This window comes from Python bivittatus, unplaced genomic scaffold, assembly GCF_059951505.1.
Source record: "Python bivittatus isolate LINGU-HERP-01145 unplaced genomic scaffold, Pbiv_v1 ctg000980_np1212, whole genome shotgun sequence".
NCBI lineage: Eukaryota > Metazoa > Chordata > Lepidosauria > Squamata > Pythonidae > Python > Python bivittatus.
Window position 1 is genome coordinate 25,080,533 of NW_028277125.1, and position 24,345 is coordinate 25,104,877.

General features: G+C 37.6%; 1 protein-coding gene across 1 annotated transcript in view; it reads right to left on the minus strand.

The window, feature by feature from the left end:
* Positions 1-13,651, minus strand: part of LOC103064521 (carboxypeptidase B) — a 30,147-nt gene extending 16,496 nt beyond the window's left edge. The window contains exons 1-5 of the mRNA XM_007428327.4: positions 13,526-13,651; positions 13,357-13,432; positions 6,848-6,972; positions 4,906-5,005; positions 3,884-3,985 (exon numbers count right to left, since the gene is read on the minus strand). Of these exons, the coding sequence (XP_007428389.2) occupies positions 3,884-3,985; positions 4,906-5,005; positions 6,848-6,972; positions 13,357-13,432; positions 13,526-13,596 (474 nt within the window). The 5' untranslated portion in view covers positions 13,597-13,651. The remainder of the gene's footprint in view (positions 1-3,883; positions 3,986-4,905; positions 5,006-6,847; positions 6,973-13,356; positions 13,433-13,525) is intronic.
* Between the last annotated feature and the right edge of the window lie 10,694 nt (positions 13,652-24,345).

Genomic DNA, 24,345 nt, shown 5'->3' on the forward strand with positions numbered 1-24,345 from the left:
CAACTAATTCTCCTATCCCTTCTTTTAGTTTCTTGCTTTTTATATATACTTTTAGCTTTTAATTATATATCTTTTATATCTTCTATCTTTTCATGATTTTTAGTTTTTTATTTTTATATATCCTTTATGCTTTTTTAATGACTGTACCCCACACTCCTTATGTTGGTCTGTGACCATAATAAAGATTTGATTTGATTTGAACAGGTTTGGAGTGCTTGTGTTTTCCATGAGGGACAGCTTTATTTTTGAAGTGTGGGCATTGGCAATAGCATAGGTCTCGTCCCCCACTTCCAGTTATGTCACAGCTGAATTCCATGGACATACTGAGGATGGAGGGAAATAGTAGCCAGGAGCTAAGGGCAATTCTGCTTATGCTGTTTTCAAGTCAGTTTTTAAAACAACTTTGAAAAGTTTAAAAGAAAACACATATTTGTTTATTAAGAAATGTATATACTCCCTGTTCCCTTAGCAGCTCTGGGCAGTTTACAAAGACGCAATAAAAATATCCATGAAAACAGTGTTAAAAGAAGAACAGATATAATACACAAAGTAAAACAGGAACATCCAAAGGCTTGGATAAATAAGTATGTTTTAAGCCTCCCTCCAAGTGGTAACAAGGAGGGTGCTTGCTTCATCTCCAAGGTCAATGATCACAAGAACATACGGTTAGTAATGAAGCCTACACCATGACCATATGATTGCATCTTTAGGCTTGGCCCATCATCACTCAAGTTGCTTTGCCTCATGCGTCATTGGCTGCAACAACTCAGTATGCGAGGGGATTCTGAGATGGGGAAAGGGGTGTTTAGAAGAAGCCCCTTACCAAGTGCTCCAGAGATGACTCAAACAGGTCACTGGAATCCAATGAATTATCTGGAATCTGATCAGATTCATTAAGCCCTGTGGGTGACCAACATGATCTGGTCCTTGACCCTGGAGTGGGGAATGTGCTACAACTATTTAAAGTTCAACAGGAAGCAAATTTGTCCTTGCCACAGGTACCATTTCTGGGACTCATCTTTTGCTGTCAAAATATGTTTGAAATATTTCAATCTAGTTCTGAAAAGGAATGAAATATACCCCATAATTCATTGCCTTTTAATGGAGCAGTGAATTTTGGGAGGGGACATCTTTTTGCAATAAATTGGGTAAAGGTGATAATTTTGATAGCAGCTAGTTGCTTAAGATCCGGTCTGATTTTTTCTTATGTGAATATGCAGCCTCCTGTGTACTGTTATTTATACTAGCCTTCTTCTCCCTAACACCTTCCAGATGTTGCACTACAATTTTCATCATCCTCAGCTGGCATATTTTAGTGATGGGGGAGTTTGTTGCTCAATATATCTGGAAGCCTAGTGGTGCAGGATTCCAGCTCACATGGAGGTGTTTACATATATATAAAGGCAATCATGCTGAATCTCGACAGACAACTAGCTTTTCAGGGCTGTTTCTAGTGTTATCTGAAGCAGGAAGTAGCTGCTTACCATTGTTTGCATGTTCAATTCTACAGGCAAATATGTCAGCTGAACAGGGCTAGGTGTTGCTTTGATATGGTTTAATGAGGGTGATCAAAGAAAGAACTCTGCAAACCAAAGGCAAAATTCTGCAAGTCCTGGTACTGTGAATCTTTCATTCAGTTTTGCAGAGCAGCTGGGTCACAGCTGCATAGAAGCCAAACTGAAATGAAAGGAGGAAATGCAGCTGTAGTGCTTGGTTTATTGCACCCTTAGGAAAAGCTCTTGCAAGTCAGCCCTGTGGTTCTCTAATAATGATGTAGGGCCTATTCTCATGACCTTTTAAAGCAAATGTCAGTAAGAAGAAAAGTCTATCCCATGCTGATCTTATCAGCTCCTCACTTCCCTGAATGGAGAGACATTCCAGCCAATATGACCAGAGCCTGGCTTCCTTTTCCAGGGAGGATCACTGGAGACTTTCAGTGTTCTACAACAGTTATCCACAAAAATACAAGTAGAACAGAACTGGAGACAAAGAGCATAAGCAGTCTTAGCACACAGTAGGTTTACTGTTCCACATATGATCCATAGAAAGAGATATCTGCGTCCCCAAGAAGTGTTTCAATCTGCAGGTTACAGCTGAACTTTCTCTCTACTACTCAGTGTGCACCCCTGTTTCAAACTGCACTTTAACACAAGGACTTTTAAGTCCCACTATTTAGTAATTGGTGGTGGTGGGGAAATAAAATGGTGAAACACCTTTCCAAGTATTTCTCTAATAAGTAAGTCTCAACTTTTTTTTCAGTCTATGGGCTGCAACGCATCCTTTAGAGCAGTGTTTCCTGGCTAGGGAATTCTGGGAGTTGAAGTGCACACATCTAAAAGTTGACAAGGTTGAAAAACACTGCTCTAGACTGATTGATTGGTTGCAGGAAGACTTTTGGAAGTGGGGGGTGGGGGTGGTCGGGGCCAATTTTTTATATTTTTGAAAATATGTTTAAGACTGGAAAAGGCTTTGCCTTTCTCCTCTGACTTTAGTGTGCTTGCATCCAAAATTAGCCATTTTGAGGTTGGTTTTGAATGATGAAATCTTGGGCTTCTTTGGGATCTTCAGATAGGATGCTGGCTGCTCACCCTTGCCATAAAGAGCAAAGGTCTTGTCTAAACTTCAGATCCATTAACGTGCTAGTTTTCTAATAAAGGGAGTTGCTGGCATGGCTTGACTAATATTTATATCACCAACGTTTAGCTAATTCATCTGTATTGAGCAATGGAGCATGCATGTATGTTGCATGCCATGAACTTACTGGAGCCTCCTCAGATGCAGCCTAGTAATGGGACTCATGGAACAAAGGCAGAATCTGACCTGAATTTGGAGTGAAATGGTGCCAAAAGCTCAGGTTGGCTTGAAGTGGTAGGAAATTAGCATAATACTGCCATATACTGAAATTATCATGCAAATTGGATCATAGATAGGAAATAGTCACTTTGGGATTTGAATACAATAGCTTTTTCTTCCTAACAAAGATGCAAATTTTAAGTCTTCTCAGTCTCATCTTTTATGATGGATTTACAGGAAATTCTCCTATTACTGGGGAAACTTTGTATTCTGTTTCTGGATGATTAACATAAGGTGTACATCAGAATCTGATGAAACTCAGGTCCAGATGCAAAGAGGGTTATTCCAATTGAAATCAGAATGCTTCCTGCAATCAGGTGAATAGAGCCAATTCAATTTTAGCATTTCAGAAATGGGGGACAATTTTATTATTTTCACTACATGTATTTTTGTTGATTCTAAGAGGTAGACTCTATACTAGTTAATTAATAGGGTATTGTACAGATGTCCTTATGGGATTCTCCTCCCTCCCTCTTAACATTTAGGGTAGTATTGCCAGCACAGATCAAAATTACTACATGGTGGCCAAGGAACGACTTGTGCTTTCCTTCCAACATGGTGAAATAACAAGGTTTTGTTTTGTTTTGTTTTTGTGTTAAGAAGTAAACCTGATTAATTGTTTGCATCCCATTGGAGAAAGAGAGAAAGAGAGAGAGAGAGAGAAGGAACCGAAGTTTATAGATCACTTTATAGCAAATATGTTTACAAATAACAGATGGAGTACACAATTAAACAAAAGTAAATTACCATTTACCTTGCTTACAGGAATATGGTTGAATTTTTATGTGCAAACTGTCAAAAGCTTTTATTACAGACTGTGCTATTTAGAAAGATTTTACTATCAATCAAAATGGATGAAGAATGTTTCCATAAAGGAATTTATAAAATCTATGTTGGTTTCCTAAAGCAATTTAAAAAAAAAAATACAAATACAAATCCAGAGCTTGTGAGAGCTTAATAAATGTTGCTGTTTGCTACTTGCCAAGAGGGAACCTGATAGATTGGCCTTTGAATAAAAAAAAATGAATACCTTCAGGAGGGGCATTGAACGTCCCTCAAAGGTTGTTCCTATCTGCAGTCGGGAAACAAGGCCTGGATTTTGATTGGCAATATCAGCTGTCCAAGCATTTATCTGTCAAGTAAAAAATAGATCAGTGCATTTCATGACATAAAGAAATGATGTAAGGAATAACTTAGCCTAATGGTTTGTGCAGATTAGTGTTGTCTACATAAGAGGTGGAAAATATTTTTTATTTTCTTGAGGAATACAGACCAATGTAGACCAGTGGGCAGTGCCCAAGGAGGCTGAATTATATACTTATCTTTGTTTGGTGCACAACTGAAAGACCAAAAAGAACTAGACATTTCCCTTTACCATCTTCCCCTTTACCAGGGGAAGTAACCTGGGGACAAGTGGGATAGTGTAAGTTAGAAGTGCACAAACTGAGGCCACACGATTGCCTGTTGTCCCCCACAGCCTTGAGAACTTCCAGAAGCAGCAATCCAATTTAACACTTTAATGAGACAGAACCAGGAAATTATTAAATACATGACTAGAAACAATCAAATTAACAAGAAATAATTTTGATTCAATAGAAAGCCAATTAAATTAAATAAATTAAGGTTTTGTCCTGGTTCCACACTTTACTCAAAGGCCAAATGCAGCCCTTCACCTGAAGAAGAAACATGCACGCCTGATAAATGGTATCAGTAACTTGGAAGACAGTCAATAATTAGTGTGCATCATGAGAATCTGGAGTTCTGGATTATCATATCTGGAAGTGCATTTTTGGTTTTCCAATCCTGTTCTGTATTAACTGGTTGGAGCTTCCCAGGTTTGAGAGAAGGAGAGAGACCTTTCTCAACTAGGAAGTTTTAACTAAAGATTCTAGGGTTGAGCTTGGAATTTATTATGTAGAAGAGCATTTGTGCTACTCCTCAGCTGCATGTGCTCAATGCCTGAGAGAAGACTTTGAAGAGCAGAGTAATATTTCAAAGCAAAACTGCCAAGCAGAAAGTGAAGCAGGATTTTCACATGTGAATTTTCTTTACCATTTCCCACTTGTTATATTTTTCATACTGGTATCCAGTGGCCCGAGCATGATTGTCCAGTTGGGTATCAAGGGCAGCCTGAAGATTATCAATTAAAATTCTGCAATGAAGCAATAATACAGATTGGTCAAAATGGGTTATTTCAATTTCTATTCCTAATGTGCTTTCCAGATTTCTTGGGGTCTGATTTTCCTCCCCATGTTAAGCATTAGATCTATGTAAGTCAGGCCCAATTTGTTTGATTTGAATTTCCAGTTCCAATGTATGAAGTAGATTGATTTGATTTGAAAGTCCAATTTGGTTTTGATAGAAAGGTTCCCAACCAAGCATTCTCCAGATATGTAGAGGAACCAATATATTTAGGAACTCCTAACCTTAATGGTTGTAGCATATGTTGGGAGTTGCAATCTCAATATATCTGGAGGGCATCAGAATGGGAAAGGCTGGGAAAGGTGCAGCATCTTATCCTTGTTCACTGAAACTTACATTTGGAGAATATGAGAGACAACGTTTGCAATGCATCCCAACCTTCATAATACTGTAATTAACAATGATCTAGTTATATTGACATGATGTCAGGGCATTGCAGATGCATATCAAAGGCTGCTATCTTGAATTACTATAGCAAGGACACTTCTCTGAAGTTTGTCAGGGACAATCTTTCAAAGAGCTCTGTGGTGCAGGCTGAATTGTGTACATTCATCACTGAAGGAGGTAGTATCTCAGCACATGGTGAAATAACTCTTCCCTTTGACACCATGACAATCCTACATAGTCAAGGACTACAGTACTACAAGATTACCAACCGAGACCAAAAAGATAATTCATTAGTGCATAACTAATGGATGAATCCCAACTTCCACAGTGTACTTTCCATTTTCTGTCCAGTACAAGTGATTTTTGCAATGTTGAAAAAAATAATGTAATGAAGTGCTAAATTAAGTAGCTTTGTGTGAAATTTGAGGACTCTATTTTGTTGCTCCATTTCTCCATCTTCTTGGATCTGATATTCTCTGAGGTGCTACTCTTGCTATCTATTTTTTTTAATTCCACCTTTTTGATTGCATCCTGGAACTAGCCACCACTCTTGTTTCTGGTTGACTATTTTATGCTAAATCTCAGACATAATGACTTGTCAGTTTAAAAAGACCTAACTGTGCAGAGATTCAGTTCTTTGCAGAGTCCTAATCACACCAAGGGTTCACAGGATCCTTCAAATATATGGCACTACTTACAATGAGTGTAGACAAAAATATTACTAATATCTATGATTGATCACAATTTATCTCTGATCAAACCCCATTGTATTAAGACTACAGATGAACAAGACACATATTTTATATTCAGTTAGTGCCAACTTACCCCTTTTCACACACTTCTGAGCCAAAACTAAAACTGAAACTAAAGGATTCCTTAAAATGTGTTCAGCATTTCTCTGAATTTTGTTATGACTTAGTGTTTTTAGAACATAAATTCAAAAGGCATATATTAAACAGATTTGCACGCTAAATGTATATACTAATGAAAGTAGCATGCAGACATTTATTTATATTTATTTATATTTCAAATTTAGATACTGGCCATCTCACAAAGAAGTGACATGTGTTACATTAGGAAAAATCGTTTGCAGAAAGCATACGTGAGGCAATATTACATACTATAATGTATGTTAGTAGACATATGTGGTAAAAACAGATTAATTTTCATGAGAATCTTAAAAAATTCCAACAAGTTGAAACTGATGTGAAAACAAGACAAATCAAATTGAAGATTAGGGTAAAAAAAAAAAAAAAGAACTAGAAAAGGACCAGAACTGTCAAATGCATCCAACTCTAATCCATAATTTTGTTTTATTCATGGTACAGTCTACATGGAGATTTGTGTACTATTGAACCACTTATATGTATGTAGTAAAACACTGAAAAAAACCAAGCAAACATACTCATAGTTCAATCCATGACGCTGCAGAATGCTCTCAACTTCAGGACACCTGTTTGCTTCAATTCGGAAATCAACAGTCATTCCTGCTTTCACTTGTGCAACAGAATCTGGTTGCCAGAAATCAACCTGAAGAGAGAAGGCAGGAAGACCATAACAAAAAAGGATGCATGATTTCAAGCTGGCTCAGTCATTTCCATCAATGTCCTTATCATTTGGGTTTATGGGGTTAAAGTTTTTAAAATGGGGTAAATGATAGTTGCAATTGGGTACCACAATAGAGTTTATAATTTATTTATTCAATATATATCACATCTTTCCTCTTGCAGCTCAAACCACTGTACATTCAGGATGTACACACTGCAAAAGATGAAGATATGCTTAGAAGTTTTTGCAAGTGACAACACCTCTCTCCTATTCATTTAAATAACTCAAATTTAATTCACTCATGAAAAAGCCTGAAAAAAAATATTTGGGCTACTTCATTGAATAGTAAATAAGTCCTACATTCATGTGATGTCAGCTCCTGGTCAGCTGATTTCTGTGAAATGACACAAGAGATTACAACCACAAGTGATCCTGGATGAGATTCTGATACAGTATCTAGGAATCGCCATAGCACAAAAAAGGGCAGGGTTGGGTAAAGGTAAGGATTTCCTAACACTATTTGCATGGCATTGACCACAATTGGATCACTGTGTACTAATAGAAGAGAATATGTATAGCTCAGGGTTGAACTGTGAAGTCCTTGGGATTCTCTGAGCTTGGTTGTTTTCTTGCAAACCTTTCATTACCCGGCTATGTAACATCTTCAGTGGTAGAATAGTATGGAGTTTGCTCTCTGTTTATATACAATAGCATGCCCTGCCAGTTTTGATGGGGGTGTGGGTTTTATTTTGTTTTATCTTTTTCCCATTTGGTAGTTCCTTAGAGGGCTTTAGTGGTTTGTGTGCTACAGAGATGCCCTCCAAAACATCTTAAGCAAACCAAAAGACCCAGTAGCCCAAGAATAAAAAACAGGAGTCATCTACAACATACAGTGTAAGGACTGTAACAACCACTATGTAGGACAGACAGGCAGAAGGCTAGCAAAGCGCATCCACAAACACCAACTAGCACTCAGAAGACATGATAAAAACACCTTAATCTCACAACACATGGACAGACTTAACCATAGTTTCAACTGGGAAACTGTCAGCATCTTAGACCAAGCTAATTCCAGGGAATTCCTGGAAGCTTGGTACTCAGACAAGGCAGCCATCAACAGGCACATAGAGATAAACAACATCTACACACTATTCAAAAAAGACAATAAAAGGAAAACAAAAGACCAGAACATCTCACCAGTAATCATCACCCAGATAAGCAGAGATTAACACCAAAATTATCACCAGACATACAATCAAGCAGTAAACAATGCCCTAATCAAGGAACTACCAGAGGGGAAAAAAATTGAACAAAACAAAACCCCCACCCCCACCAACACTGGCAGGGCATGACACTGTATATAAACAGAGAACAAACCCCATTCCATTCTAGCACTGAAGATGTTATCTAGCCGGGTAACAAAACATTTGCAAGAAAACAACCAAGCTCAGAGAACCCCAAGGACTACACTGTGTACTCCAACACTTTTGAAATGTCTGAAAAGAAGATGAGGATAGGTGCTCCCTCTCTGACAGAGTCATTAATGATTGTGTGTTGCTGACACATTGGGGTGAGTTAGTTGCCTGGGGAATGACTTGGTCATTATGTTGTGAAGATGGCCAAAGTCAAATGTGTTAGCTTGCCTGATATGAATTTTATTTGCCTGCTGCTGCTACCACTTTCCTTTCCTGAAAGAAAAAATACAGTGCAAGGTTCTTAACTGAATGTGAGAGTCAAAACAGGCAGATGTTGCATTGTAAGATTATTTGGACAAAAATGCCCAATAAAAGTTTAATAAAGACAGAAAAGTCTTCTCTAATTTGATCTCATGGACAGTCTATGTAGTTTTCTTAGCAACAGTGTGAAAGTGGCTTCTCATAGCCTTTTTCTGGATTTTTTCTGACATCTTAATCTAGCCTAGAGCATTGATATTTCTCAGATTTGGAGCACTTCTTCCAATCATTTAAAAAGTGTGCACAGCCCTATTGAACATAGCACTCCTTCCTCCAGAGCAACAGCAGCAATCTTGAGAGTTAAGCTGGGATGACTGGTACAAAATTATCTGCAAGCTTCCGTAAGTGAAGATAGATGAGATTCAGGTTTTTCTTGTCCTAGTCCAGTGTGTCACTCACTAGACTTTCACTAGCTCTCCTCAATGCACTTCAGGCTCAACAGTATTCTCCTCTGCTCTCCTTCCTACTCTTCCTAGGTAGGTAATTCTATAATGTAGTTATGGCTATATACAAGGAGTTGTCCCTTTTCCCAGTCCAACCCAGTTTGCATACTGGGACATAGAGGAGAACTGTCCACATGAGAAAATACAGTCCTATAAATATCCTGTCTGGAATTAATACAAATCACTATTTTGACCATTAGATGGACCATTTCTACATTTGTTGAAAAATACGTCTGTATATTAAAGTCTCAGAACAACTGGAACACCCGTGACAATCTTTAAAATGCTCTCCAATGAGAACTAAAACGTAGAAGTGGTTTTTAGCACTAAGAAACAAATAAACAAAAACCCTATGAATGTATCGCCTCATTGTGACATATGTATTCTTTTTAAATGAGAGGCCTGTAGCCTCTTTTCGTTTGGATGCACTGAATGGTTCTATACAGATATCTTGTGACTAAAGCATTTCTAAAAGGTGCCTGGTATCTAAGCAGTGAACAAATATTATTGCTTTGGGGATTATAACCCATAAACAAGGACAGCTATCATCTAAATACACCATGACAAATATGAATGATCTCCTTAGATCATATATGGTTGTCTGACATAACAATTAAAAATAACTGTACCTCCATCCTTGCTTTTGTTGTGGCTTCACTTTATTTATTTAAGCTTTTCTCTTTCACTTCACTCCCATGATTGTATCATTCCATTCCTTAAATGGGTGCTTTTTATTATGGACTTTTGGTGCAACTCAGTCACAAGGATAACACAAGGTAAAATTTGTTTATCCAGAATTTACAGAAAAAACATTGGAAAGCTTAAGGCTTTGAGAGTCAGATTCAGGAGAACATATTTTGTTGCAGTTTTCCTCTATGGTCTGGAAAGAACGAAGAATAGCTTAATTCTAATGTTTACTCAGACATGATGTAATGGCATTTTATTCCCAAGAAAGCATACATGGGATTGCAGTTCCTTGGTGTTAAAGACTATTATTTAATGGTCAAATGTATAGGTGTGAAACAGATGTGCATATGCCAGCACTGTATGGATAAGCAAATTTTTATGAATTGTTAGTGCAGGAATGCTATTGTTTGACACCATTTAGTAGGGCTAGGCATGGTTCAAAAATGAGTTGGAGGAAACATTTTGGACCCTGGGTGAGCATCTGTCAGCTATTAGTTAAAGAGCCTGACTTTTTTCAGGCTTCTGTGTGTGAAACCTTCCTTCCTTCCTTCCTTCCTTCCTTCCTTCCTTCCTTCCTTCCTTCCTTCCTTCCTTCCTTCCTTCCTTCCTTCCTTCCTTCCTTCCTTCCTTTTCCTTGACTTTTAATTAAGTGCTTTGAATGTTAGCTGATTTCTCACTCCCATACTAGGAAACCAAGAACTGGTCATAGGAAAGGAAAGGAAAAAGACAAAAGAAAGTCCCAGTAATAATTCCACAATTCTAATTTGATATCTTTCATTTTCTAAAGTAGATTGATATGTAGTATCTTTACAACACATTTATTTCAGTAATTTTATTTGGAATCTGTGATGTTCATTTTGCTTAAAATAAATTCTGATATATGAGCTGGACCTCGTGTTGTTATAACTGAAGTAGCCTCTTTGAAATTATTGAGACTTAAATGTACACAGATTAATTATAGATTATAGGCAACATAAATAGTGACTATTCCAATACTGTTTCCCAGCTGAGTTGGATTTCTAATTATATCAGTTTTTCTGATGAAAAATTTATGCACTAGAAGCAAACTGATCCTACTCCAGTATTTAGAGTATTGTTTGGAAACAATCTGGTCCAGTTGTTTCTTGGACCAGAGATGGGACACCTGTAGCTTGTAGCTGGCCAAATATTCCCAGGTGAGTCCTTATAATTGTGTGGCATAAGGACCACAGTAACTACCTAGCAACTAGGTCATTATGATTTCTACCAATCTCTCCCTTTCTCTCATCAGATGGTTATCAAACAATGCATCCAGTTTGTTTATGAACATACTTACAATGTAACATAGCATATGCCTCAACCATTGGCTTCAGAGATGTGAAAAGCAAAACTCAAGAGTTTTCAAACTCTAATGTAGAATGGAGCTAGGTGTGGGACAGAGCCTGAAATGCCCTATGGTCAATGAAAAGCCCTTCTAACATCTGTATATCATTGTTAAGTGCCACGTCTCATGGCACATTACAGTGTCCCCCCCCCCCTTTGCAGCTATTTCTCAACATCAAAGCTAAATGTAGATATTGAAAACAGATCTGCTATCTCTGATGGTTTTTTTCTCATGCCATAATCTGTTTAGATCAAGGTCACAAAACACAAATTTGGAATGGACAAGAGGTTCACTGAACATTCATGGGAAAAAAAAAACAAACAGGAGGAGAAGTTGATGATGAGCTGAGACTTTAGCAAGCAACCTCTTAAAAGAGCCACATAGGACACCAGTTCTTCCCATGATTGCATACTTTCTTTGTACAGCCCATCATTTTTTTGAGAGAGATTGGTTTCATTTCAATTTTTAAAGTAATGAAAGGAAACATACAGGTTTTGTACTTAGTCATTTCTGATGGTGTATTTTTCAGTGGTTTAAAGACTGTTCATATAGCACCATGAACATATATGGCACTTTACAGAGTGATGTATGGAAATACATCAGATGCCAACCTGGAGAAATGGATAATCCCACTTGTATAAGGGGGATAGCACTAAGGGGAGATGAAAGGGAAGGAACTGACCACAAAAGAAGAATATGTGTGCTCTGCAGCCATGTGTTCTTGGGCTTTGTTTAAGTTTGGAGAAAGCAGCATGTTCAAAACATTCATGAGAAGTAGAAATATTATCTTTATGATTTTTCAAAACAGCACTACACATAGCGCTTGCAACAAAGCCTTGCATGCACTATCAACTTCTAGTAGATGTGCTCCTGTTCAGAGTTCTAGCTAGTCAGTCAAGTCTTCTGTTAAGATAGTCTTCTCTATATTATGCCTAAGCGTTTTCTCTATTTCTCTTTCCAGTGGATAGTCAAAATTCCATGGCTATTATTGGACATATTTTTTCAGAGGGCTGCTTCTTTAAAAATTAAAAGGTTGCATTTCTTAAATTTCAGGATTCACAAGAATACAACAACCCATGTTGTTATTATCATGAAAATTGTTATAGCTCTGAAATTGTTCACAGCGACTGCATGAGTTCCTTTCAATAAACCCCCCAAACAATCCAGTCCTACAATAGTAATTATCAAAATCTCCTTATTAAAGTGATCATTTGAAACTCTTGAAAGGAAGAGAATCCTGGATTATTCCAACAGCTCAGTCCTATGCATAATTTTTCAAGAATATGTGTCACTAGTTACAGTGTAATTATACCCAAATGAGTATAGGATCTCAAGCTTAGCAACTTCTTTGATAACCTAGTTGGACATATTGAGAAGCTCCAAACAGCTGAACTACCACCTTCCTTTTACAATTCTGATACTTCTCTTCAGCCCCATAGGGATCAGAGTGATTACAGGTACTGTAAATAAAGCGTGTTTTCTTTTGTATGAAAGGAGAAAAGATTAGCTACTTGCCTCTCCTTTGTGATTATTGTCAGTGACCATAATAACAAGTTCTTCACTATTTTGTAAGGTACAGAAAGACTAACCTTGCATCAGGATTGGGAGAAACAAATCTCGCTGAAATTTTGGGTCGTTTCAAGCTACTAAGTCAAGCAACAAATAAAATGTTACTGGGGTTGAGCTGCTATGCTCTTTAAAAAGAAGTGGTGGGAAATAAAGGGAGTCTGTTAGTTACTTGATTTCCACTCAGTTTTCCAAAGTTTAGGGGAAAAAACCCAAAACAAACAAAAAAACAAACATTCAACATAGTTTGCCAAAATTAAAATTGAACCTGTTTGTTCCTTTTTGATGGCTGGCAAACCAAAGGGAAGAGATCATATGGGGTTGTAGAGCTGCTGGGCTGGCAAATTTCTCAAAGGACATCTTGTTCAAGGCCCCCACAAATTTGGCAATGCCACTGTGTTCCATTACTTAAAGTTCCAGATGTCAGTATGTGCTGCTTTTCCCAGTTCAGCCATCTATATTCTGAGAACAATGAATGGCTCACCTCATCATTTATTAGTATATGACATGCTATAAAATGAACTTTATTTTAAGCAGTATGATTTTCCCCACCATATTTCATATTGGAAGTTACCTGCATATTATTGGCTAAGTAAATGAGAGCATGTACTTCATCTTCATTTTGAGGTGTTACACGGTAAACCTTTTCCCTAAAGAAAATAGCAGAAAGACACTACTTATAACAGAAAAATCATCGTGATATTCTGAAATGTTCTGAAATAATATTTTATGTTCTTACTTACCCATCAAATCTGTGAACAGTTGCCTCAACAAAAGCTGAGGTGGCACCTATGAGAAGAAGTAAAGGCCACATCTTGGTTCTTCTGTGAAATGGTAAGGTGGCAGTAGAGTCTTTGCTCGCTTTTATAATATTGTGTCTCTTATCTTTCCCAAACTCAACTGTTAAAAGCAGATCATTTGTCCATTGATTGATTACTTTCCTGACCTTGCTTTGTTTGATAGACTATTTCTTCAGATAAGCTCACCTGTGGAAACAGGCAAGAAAATCTCACACGCTAAACGATTAGAGGGTTATTTTCATACAAAAAAAGTAAATCATGCTGTTCTAAATAAAAATTAAAAATATGAGCAGGGAACTTTTGAACTATTCAAAGATATACACAAATGTAAAGTTCTTAGGATTTCTTCAGCAGACTGACTGAGTGCTGAAGTGGGAGTGGCGACAGAGAAAACTGATGTGAAAGAGGAGTTTGCACAGTTTACATGAGAGAATAAGCATGGATCCCAGTGGATTACATTTTATTAGTTGGCATGCAGTTTTCTCAGTTATTAAAGTGGATTATTCCCCTTTCTTTTAAAAATATAAATTTATATAAAATATAAATGGATTTATTTTGATTAACCTACCTCAAGCAAAACACCCATCCTGGGTTCACATATAGTACTAAGCCATAGTTTGTTTAACCATGTTTTCTTGAATAAACCACAAGAGACTGGATTCACATATAAGTCATAATTTATAGTCTACAAACCACAATGGATACATTCACACAATGTGCTTTTTGTGATATTGGGCATTAAGTACAACCTAAGGAACCTGACAGTGTACTGCATACCTTCCTGCACAGCAGGTATCTTCCTGAGTTCTTGAACTTTATCTCAGGGCTAGTGGTAGAATTCCTCTGGCTTTTAGTGCTAGAAGACTTCAACCTTCATGTTCTGGGGAAACTTGGGGAAGGCTTGGGGATTTATGGATATCATGGCAACCATGGGCTTGTCTCAGACTATCTTGAGCCCAACTCATATAGGTAGCTACATTTTAAATCATTTTCACTTCCAAGCAGGTAATCTAAAACTGTGTTTTGGTCAGATTATTGTTCTCCTTGAATTTCATACCACTAGTAATCTCTGCAAGGTGGGAAGACCACTTAGGATTATCTACTGAGGTGCTTAATGGATCCAGATGAATTAAAAAACAATGTTTCTTCCTAAATGAGTGGTATCAGTGAATTACAGTGGGGGAAGAGGGGTCATACAGGTGATTGCTCACTTGTGGGCTACTGCAGGGATCATTGCTCCCATGATTTTAAATGTCTACCTGAAACTGTTGGAAATGGTTATCCACAAGTTTGGGATGAAGCATCATCCATATGCTGATGATACTCAGTTGTACATCAGCCATTGGGGCAAGTTGGGACATGAAGGAAGTCTTGAACCAGTGTCTGGAGATTGTAAGGGACTGGATGGGGAGAAAGAAGCTGAGACTGAATCCCAGTAAGGTGGAGGTGCTGTTTGTCCTGAAACCATCTTGCATTTTGCTTGCTCCAGTGATAGCTCTGGATGGGGAGATACTTTCCCTAAAAGAACAGGTCTGCAATTTGGGGGTCCACCTAGACTCAAAGCTATTGTTCCTACTCAATAGTCAGGTAAAGGGGTGACAAGGGGGACCTTTGCTCAGCTCAGCTTATTTACCAATTGTACCACCTTTTGGAGCATGAGGCTCTGGCAATAGTTACCCACACCCTTATCACCTCTATTCTAGCATCTACCACAATGTGTTCTGTGTGAGGCTTTAAAAACTACAATTGATATAAAATAAAGAATCAGCAGCCCACATGCTGGTGGGTAAGAGTTATCAGTGCCACACATCAGTTCTGCAGGTGTTGCATTGGCTTCCAATAGGCTTCTGAGTACTATTCAGGGTGCTGGTTTTGACCCTCAAAGGTGTTTATAGTTTGGCACCTGGGTCTTATAGGACTAATTTCTTTAGGTACAACCAACCTATCTGGCTCATTGGTTTCAAGCTATTGTTGAGAGTGTCTCCTACCCCGTGCACTCTAGAGATGAGGAAAAGAGAAAAAGTACATAGTTTTTCAGCAATTCATCATCCCTATGTAATACCCTATCCCAAGAGATATGGCAGTGCCCCCTGTTGATGTTTCAGAAGGCCTTTCTCAAATCAGACCTTTCTGCAGCACCTTTAATGGGTAATATTATGGTTTTAAAATTATTTTTAGTGCTAATACTTACTGGGATGCACTGTAATTTAGATTTGTATCTGTTTTTAGATTATGCTTTGTATGTGTACTCTTACAAACCTCTATAAGTCAGTAATATGCAAACACTACAAAGAGACCTGAAATCAACCATATTAATGATGTAATGTGATCCCAGGCATCATGTTCAGATATTATAGCTGTCTAGAATTTGTTAGCTCAGACTACATGGATGCTTGTCATTATTTAAATAAACATTCCCCAAATAAATATTAATTTACAGTTAAAAAGACCTAGTTTTATAGCATAACAGGCAGTTTGTCAACTGTCTCTTGCTTGGAGTCTGACCAACTAAACTTGGAGACTCTATGAACTATGATAAACTGCCAGCATGGTATCCCAGAGACTTAAAAACTTTTAATGTGAAAATAATAAAATCCATATCATTTAATGCAATTGTTTTAGGCTCACAAACACAGTGAACAGACAACAATGCAGAATGATCAAGAGCCCAGAACTTACAATAAATAAATGATGAAAAGGAGTAATCAAACAAATTGTAGATGTCATTGTTCCCTGTTGAGCAGCAACAAGAGACTCAGAAATGTAAGACTGTCAGGTTTTCCTGCATTTGAATGCAATTTTAGGGGATTCTTTGTGCTTTTATAAACAGCTGGAGACCATTTTTGAAAAAAAAACTATAACACATCATTAGCCCTGGTAGCTATGAAGCTGCCATGCTATATGGAATATTGTAATTTTTGATGACAGACACCTTGTCATCAAAGATTATATCAGAAACACTTCCTGACATGGGATGCCATTGAAGTTGTTCATTTTATATAGAATGTATGACTATTTGTCAAATCATCTCAGAAAATAGTTCTAAATGGATTTTGGTTCCCCCATGACTGTAATAAATAATGATGTTCCATATAGCTTTGGTAAAGGACCATCAGAAAATTTGGAAGGGCCATTTAGTAATTACCAGCCTGTAGCACAACTCCCAATCAAGACTGCATACCTTTTTTCTTCTATATACCATTTTTACTCAATTGGAAGGTAAGGCATTTTCCCCCCAAAATGGAGTGAGGTTCATGTTAATTCACTGAGAATGAAAAATGTTGAAAGGGAGGAGAGAAAAAGGGTGGGATGTGGAATTGATTGCAGACATCACAACTGAAAGCATGGATGCTTTTAAAGATGAGTTGTTACTAGTGCTACCTGAAAGCGTGGGGTGCATTCTTTTGTTTGCTTTGTGGTTTTAGCTCTTTTTGTAATGCTTACACAAAATGCTTCTCATTCCCCCCTCCCCTTTTCTGCCCTATACCTCAGCTCCATCCAGATTTCTTTTCTCTTCCACCTTCCTTCCCTTTGCAGTTCAATTACCACATAAATTTCAATAAATAAATAAATAATCAATCAATCTTACCCAACTCTATCCTGTATTATTATTGTGGAGTCCTTGGAGTTCTCTTGAACTTGGTTGTTTCCTTGCAAACATTTCATTACCCGGCTGGGTAACGTCTTCAGTGCTAGAATGGAGTGGGGTTTGCTCTCTGTTTATATACAGTAGTTTGCCCTGTCAGTGTTGGTGGGGTGTGGTTTTTTTTTTTTCCTTGGTAGTTCCTTGATTAGGCTGTGGTTTACTGCTTGATTGTCTGAGTTGGTAGTTCCTTGATTAGGGTATTGTTTACTGCTTGATTGTTTATCTGGTGTCTGGTTAATCAAGATTAACACCAAGATTAACATTAGACAAACAGTCAAGCAGTAAACAATACCCTAATCAAGGAACTACCAACTCAGACAATCAAGCAGTAAACCACAGCCTAATCAAGGAACTGCGAAGGCGGGGGGCGGGGGGGGAGACTCACCCCCACCAACATTGGCAGGGCAAGCTACTGTATATAAATGGAGAATAAATCCCACTCAGTTCTAGCACTGAGGATGTTACCTAGCTGGGTAACAAAACGTTTGCAAGAAAACAGCCAAGCTCAGAGAACCCCAACGACTCCACAGTTCAACCCTGAGCTACATATATTTTCTTCTATTGTATTCTTATTCTTTTTATTTTTGTTATAGGGACAGAGGGGATGTGTGCACATGTATTTTGTATTTCTCAGGGTTATGAGAGAGAGTACAGGTAGACAATTAATTTATTCTATAAGTGGGGCACCATATTGCATAGGCAATTAATTTTAATCAGTAGCCAGTAAGTTTATATACTTTTTATGTCTTAGTCCTTCTCATTTTTAGAACATGTCTTTTGGAAGGGGCAATTCAACCTAGAGAAGGCAGAGATATCTAGGTCCCAAACCTTGTAAGGCTTTAAAAGTGACAACCAACTTCTTGAATTGCACCTGAAAGTTAACTAGCAGTCAAAACAGCTCTTATAATAGTAATATTACATAGATGAAATATAGTAAACCCATAACTAGCTGGGTTACTGCATGTTGAACCAAATGCTTCCAAGTGATTTTAAAGACAGCCCCCTACAGACCAAATTGCAGTAGTCCAGATGTGAGGTGACCAAGGCATGAGTGACTGCACAAAGCCACCTCTTCCAGAAATGTCTGCAATGAACAAGTTGTAACTGAAGCGAATATGTGTAGCTCAGGGTTGAACTGTGGAGTCCTTGGAGTTCTCTGAGCTTGGTTGTTCTCTTGCAAATGTTTCATTACCCAGCTAGGTAACATCTTTAGTGCTAGAACTGAGTGGGATTTACTCTCTGTTTATATACAGTAGCTTGCCCTGCCAGTGTTGGTGGGGATGGGTCCCCCCCCCCCACTTCTAGCACTGAAGATGTTACCTAGCCGGGTAATGAAATGTTTGCAAGAAAACAACCAAGCTCAGAGAACTCCAAGGACTCCAAAGATGGAAGTGTGCAGCATCCCTCTTGGCTGTAGCCTCTACCTGCTGTTCAACCAGGAGCCACAAATCCAAGAAGACCCCCAGATCACAAGCCAGGTCCAATCAGGGGAGTGGAACCTCGTCAAAATCAAAGATGGACTATCTCTGAACTCACCTGGCTTTTAAATCCACAGCTGCTTCATCTTTCTAGGATTCAGTTGAAGCCTGTTTTTCCCTATCCAGACCCTGACAGCCACTCAGCAATGGGTTAGGGCATCCTCATACAGTAGCTGTCTGAATTAGCCGAAGGGCTTTCACATAAGTAATGGGTGCAAATTTAATTCTCTTGCTCCAACATTAACTGCTCACTCAGCTGAGGCTTTTTCCATGTCTTGAAATTTTTTGGGAATATAGCAATATGAAGTAATGTTGTATCACTCCCAAAGTTTCCAGGAATTGGAGCTGGTGGGTCCTATGGAGAGAGTCTCATGCTGCTTCATGCCAACTGCATTTCCCAGAATGATAAATGAAATGATGTTGAATTCTTCCCAAGGAAGTCCATGGTGGACAGCTGCAGAAAACTTTGGAAAAGCATCAGATATTTCTTGGAGTGCCTAAGGAGCAGTGAGATGTGGTAGGAAAAAAAAAATACGGAGAGAGCCTTGGGTTGCTATAACTGGTGGAAGGCACTTAATCAAGAGGTCAATACTTCTTTTTTCATTGCTTTTTAAGACTCACTTGCAAGACTGAGTAAAGTAACCAACAATCCCACATTACTGGAAATGTTAGAGAGATTTTTCCCTTACTCCAAATTCCTGGGGGTGATTTCTTCACCTTTACTTAATGAAAGATCAAACCACATATTTTAAAAAGTAGCTCAGTTTTAGTTGAGTTGTAAATCATCATGGCTGCTGAAATGTTTTCAACCTACAGCTGTTTAGATGGTTACTTAGAAGAATTCCTCTTACCTGCTATACATGAGTTTGCTGCTGGTGCATGTAATTACTTATAAATTCTGTTAATGTTTATTGAGATTGAAGTGAGGGATGCTATAGTTATTGTTTTCCAGTGTTCATAACAATCTCTAGTCTGTAGAATTTAAATGTTGGGCCTGTTATCCCAAATAGGCATATATTTAAGATGCATAAACATCAACACTAAAGCACCATATAACATACAGTCAGTCATTTCACTAAGCGTAGCTACAGAAATGTTTTTGATCTGTTGACATACTTTAGAAAATTGTTTTTTTTTTTGTTTTTTTTTTAGCAAAAGCCTTTGTCACCATATTGTGCTTCAGCAGTCTTCCATCAGTCTCATTCTAGCTTGGGGTGATGTGAGTTGTAATACAGGATATCTGAAGAACGAGGGGCTGGCTAAAGCTAACTTTAACTCACGAACAAGATTTTGGCTTTTCAGTCAGTAGAAAAGAGTCTGTTGCAAAGTAAATAAACACAGTGTACAGATAGTGGAGTCAGCAACCATGTGCCATATTGGCAATAGTAGTGTTGCTATGAAAACAAAGGTTAACAAGCACAGTCATATTTCCAGCTTTCTGAGTGTTTGTCAGTATACCCTCCTAGTTGATGGGATGTGGGATCTCAAGGTTAGAGATCCTAGCTTGCATAGAAGAGCCTGGGTATAATTGGGGTAAAACTGGGCTTTAGTTATACCTATGATAACTAATCTCAGTTAACTTGAGTCAGTCAAAGTATGGAAGCATGATTTCTGAACAATATAAATATGATGCTAGGCATGGACTTTGTTAATATGTGGCATCTTCAAGTGGTATATGCTGGAAATAAAGCATGTATGAGAATAAATGGGAATGCTTAGCAAATAGTTCAACACTGAGCAGGGAGTAAGATATATAAGGTCCTTTTGGTGGTTTAGTGTATTGATGATAAATGTAGAAGGAACGCTTATGGTGATGTTAGAGGTGCGTGTTTGGGAATCTGAATGTATGTACCTCTGTATGCAGCCAATGCTCTCTTGTTGGCCAAGGAATGATTTGCAGTGAATTTTAGAATACATGTGAAAACAAGGAATATGAATCTGAAAATTTATTAAAGATCAAAATAGTTAAATTTGATAGGGAAATAGAGTGAATGGTTGCAAGATACAACTAAATGGAGAAAAACTAGAGCAAGTAGATGAATTTAAATACTTTAGTAGAATGTTTATTAAAGATGGGGAAATGGATGAAGAAATTTTCTACCAATGGTAATAGTAAGTAATGTGTTGCAAACAATTCATGTTTGTCAAAAGATGCTGTGTATAAAAGCATGCTTCTGCCTATTTTGTCATAATGGAAACAAGAGTTGGGAAATGAGAGTTGGGGGAAACATAAAGGTAAGTTGAACACAGTGAGGATGGGTTACTTAAGAGTGTATAGTAAAACAAGATATAGAGTCAAGAATAAATGGGTGATGAACGAATCTGGACTGAATGCAAAAATGGTAAGTACAAAAGAAGTATGTTAAGATGATTTTGTCATATAGAAAGAATGAATTACAAAACAAATATATGAATGAAGAGTGAAGAGCTGAGAGGAAAGGGAAGATCAAGAAAGTTTTAGTTGGATGGATTTGATAAAATCTTCCAAAAGAAAGTGGCAAGAAATTTGAAGACCCCAAAACAATGTATGAAGTAGTGTTAGTAAGTGGTAGAAGCAAGGAAGGTTTGTAAAGATAGAAAGGTATACAGACAGATAATAAATAGTCATTGGTGAAAACTAGGCTTAGATACATACTTCCCTTATCTTTTATCTCATGCCTTTAATTTCTTTGGCTTATTATTTCTTTCTTTTTGTGTCTTTGGCTCAAAAGGGAACAGCGCGATAGGTATGTATCCATGTATACGTTTATGGATGTGAAAATGCTGAAGTGTAATATTAGTTTGAAATTGTAACCAACATGAATATTTATGCCAGACTTGGGAAAATTCCCCTTTTGATTAGGATTTCTGAAGTATAGGCTATCACCAATGCTGCAGCTAGGAAAGAAAGAAAGCAAACAAAGAGACAGATAAGCCCTCTATAAACCTCACATCTGCATTTCTCTTTCTCATACATACACACACACACACACACACACACACAAGGAGGAAATACAGGTTGGAAACTCCATAGTTCTGGTCATTGTGCTGCTGAAAGATACTGTAAAGTTAGAAAAGGTCACAGAAAATGTCAGTTCCAAATATGGGCTAGAAAAGCTTGCCTATGAAGAGAGATTATGGTGTTTGTAGCTGTTTAGTTTAGAGCATGAAGAAAATCCATGTGGTCACTAAGAGTCAACTTTGACTTGATGGTGTATAATCAGTTCAGAGCAAAACTGAATAAGTAATGATGTGACAAAAGGATATAAAATCTTACTTGATGGGGAAAACATGACAAAGTGTTTAACTCTTCCACAATGTTAAATTTAAAACAGATTTCTTCTCATATTCTTATAAAATGAGGATATACTAATTTACACATAAATTTACAAATACTTCCTATCATTCAAGTAGAAATTCAATACAGTTCATGCTGTATGGTGATGATGATGACCTACACAGTCTAAGTGTTGATGGATTAACTTTTCTTCCTAGAAATCTTGGATTTGGACTTGAAAGCCTTCGAAATAGGGGATACCTTGATAGAGAGGACTATTACTGTCAAGTAGGATACATGGCTCTGAAGTAGTCACCCACACCCCTTACAGGAGATTTATACTTCCATATCCTCACATAATTCTCTGTTCTATTATTCCTTCCTTCTTTTCGTTCTCTGTGGTGTGGGGCATGTGCTAATTCTGTTGCATGTCTGGAGGATGTACTGTAGAGTTGGATTATTCAACCATCCAAAACATAGGTGGAACAGAATTACTTGCCCTCAGAATTATTTGCCAACTGCCATCACAAATCCTCTAGAGGAATTATTTTCAGATAGCAGAGTGTCATGTTTTTAATTCCATTTCAGAAAGAAAAAGGAAGGGAGAGGTACCTTTCAGTTTTCAGAGGGTGTAGGAAAACACTTCAGTACAAGTACAAAACCTTGACCCATGCCATAACCTGCTGTTTTGCATTTGGTGAGGGAGAGGTTTTCAGTCGGCTGAATTGTCAAAATTCATCACTGATAAGATAAGAAACGGCAGCTTATTTTTCTTTGTAAAGCATTGCTCTTGAATACACTCCAGAGGCCTTTGAGAGTTCTTTGAAGAGGCTGCATGTCGCTTAGGGGAGACCTTCTCTCTACTTTTGTATTATTAATACTCTATCCTTTTAATTCAGCTCAAAGGACACTTTTTTAATCTCTCCAACTTTAGTGTTTGGAGACCAAGATGGCCTATTTTAGTAACTTCAGTGAGGTACTTTCTCCTCTCTGACTCATTGTGTATCAATATAGCATTCTGCGCTAATAATATCCTTATGACAATTGGTGCCATTATGTCTGTTTTGTTCTGACTGGACAAGGCTGTAAGAACTTCTTCCTTTTTAATACTTCCTATATTAAGATTCCACATATGCATTTTGCTCACACTTCAGGTACTCCACTAATTTTATGATTAATTAGGATTTTTTTTTTTTGCAGCTTGCCCAATCCTAGGGGCTTTATCTCTCTATATACACATATATGTACACCCTTTCCAAATTAATGTCAACAAAATATTTAAAAACATGTTTTAAAAAAGCATTCTGCAATAAAATTAAGACCTATTGCCAAATGCCTGCCCAAATAAGGACATTAGAATATTTCTATGACTAATGATCTAACTGGTGAATTGCTAAGAGTTAGAGTTATAGAATTATGGAGTTGCTATCAAGACTTTATTTTCAAAGAACTATACATAAATCATATAAGCAGAACTGGGCCGATCACTGAGTCCCACATGACTTTGTAAATATTTTAATAACAAAAGAAAATGGGATGGGTGTCTACCATCTCTGAGGAACATTGGCTTTGATGCTTTGTGCAGCTTACATGATCCCAGTAGCTACATTCCATATCCTAAAAATCCACAAGTTGTGAGGAAGATGAAGTATGCTGAATCTGAAATCTTTCTCACTCTTTACTCCCTGGGACTGTTTGAAATGTTACATAGGGTTGTTTTCAGATTTCATTGGTAAACATATTGACTGGATTTATAAATTGTGTTAGGTTATGATTTAGTTATCCATGGTTTATTAAATAAACCACCATTTACTAAACTCAATCCTAAACTCACAGCAACCAGGTTCACATAACCTTTTAAGTTAAAGCCAGACAAAAACCATATTGTGGTTTCAGAAATGTGGGAACCCAACCATTGACTTTTTATAATAATTATGTTTTAAGATTTTGAAAGTAAAATGAAGTTCTGTGGAGTCCTTGGGGTTCTCTGAGCTTGGTTCTTTTCTTGAAAATGTTTCATTACCCAGCTAGGTAACATCTTATGATCTTCTTCCTCATGACTGTGTAAGGTATATATGGTTTTGCTAAATTTTCTCTGTCCTAGTTATTCTAGAAGCTATTTAATCAATACGAACTTTGGATATTCCTAAGTTCACTAAAGCAATCTTTCCAAACCAGGTGCCCTCCAGATGTACTTCAACTCCAACAATCCCTAGCCAGCATTGGATAAGACTGAAAGAACTCTAGGAACATATAATTGATAATCCCACCCAAAAAGATGCGTCTAACACAAGGCTGGATAACTTTTGGCCTCTTCCAGATAGAGATGGAATTCCAGTAATGGGACGACGTGAGCTTTCCACAGATCACACAATATTGTAAT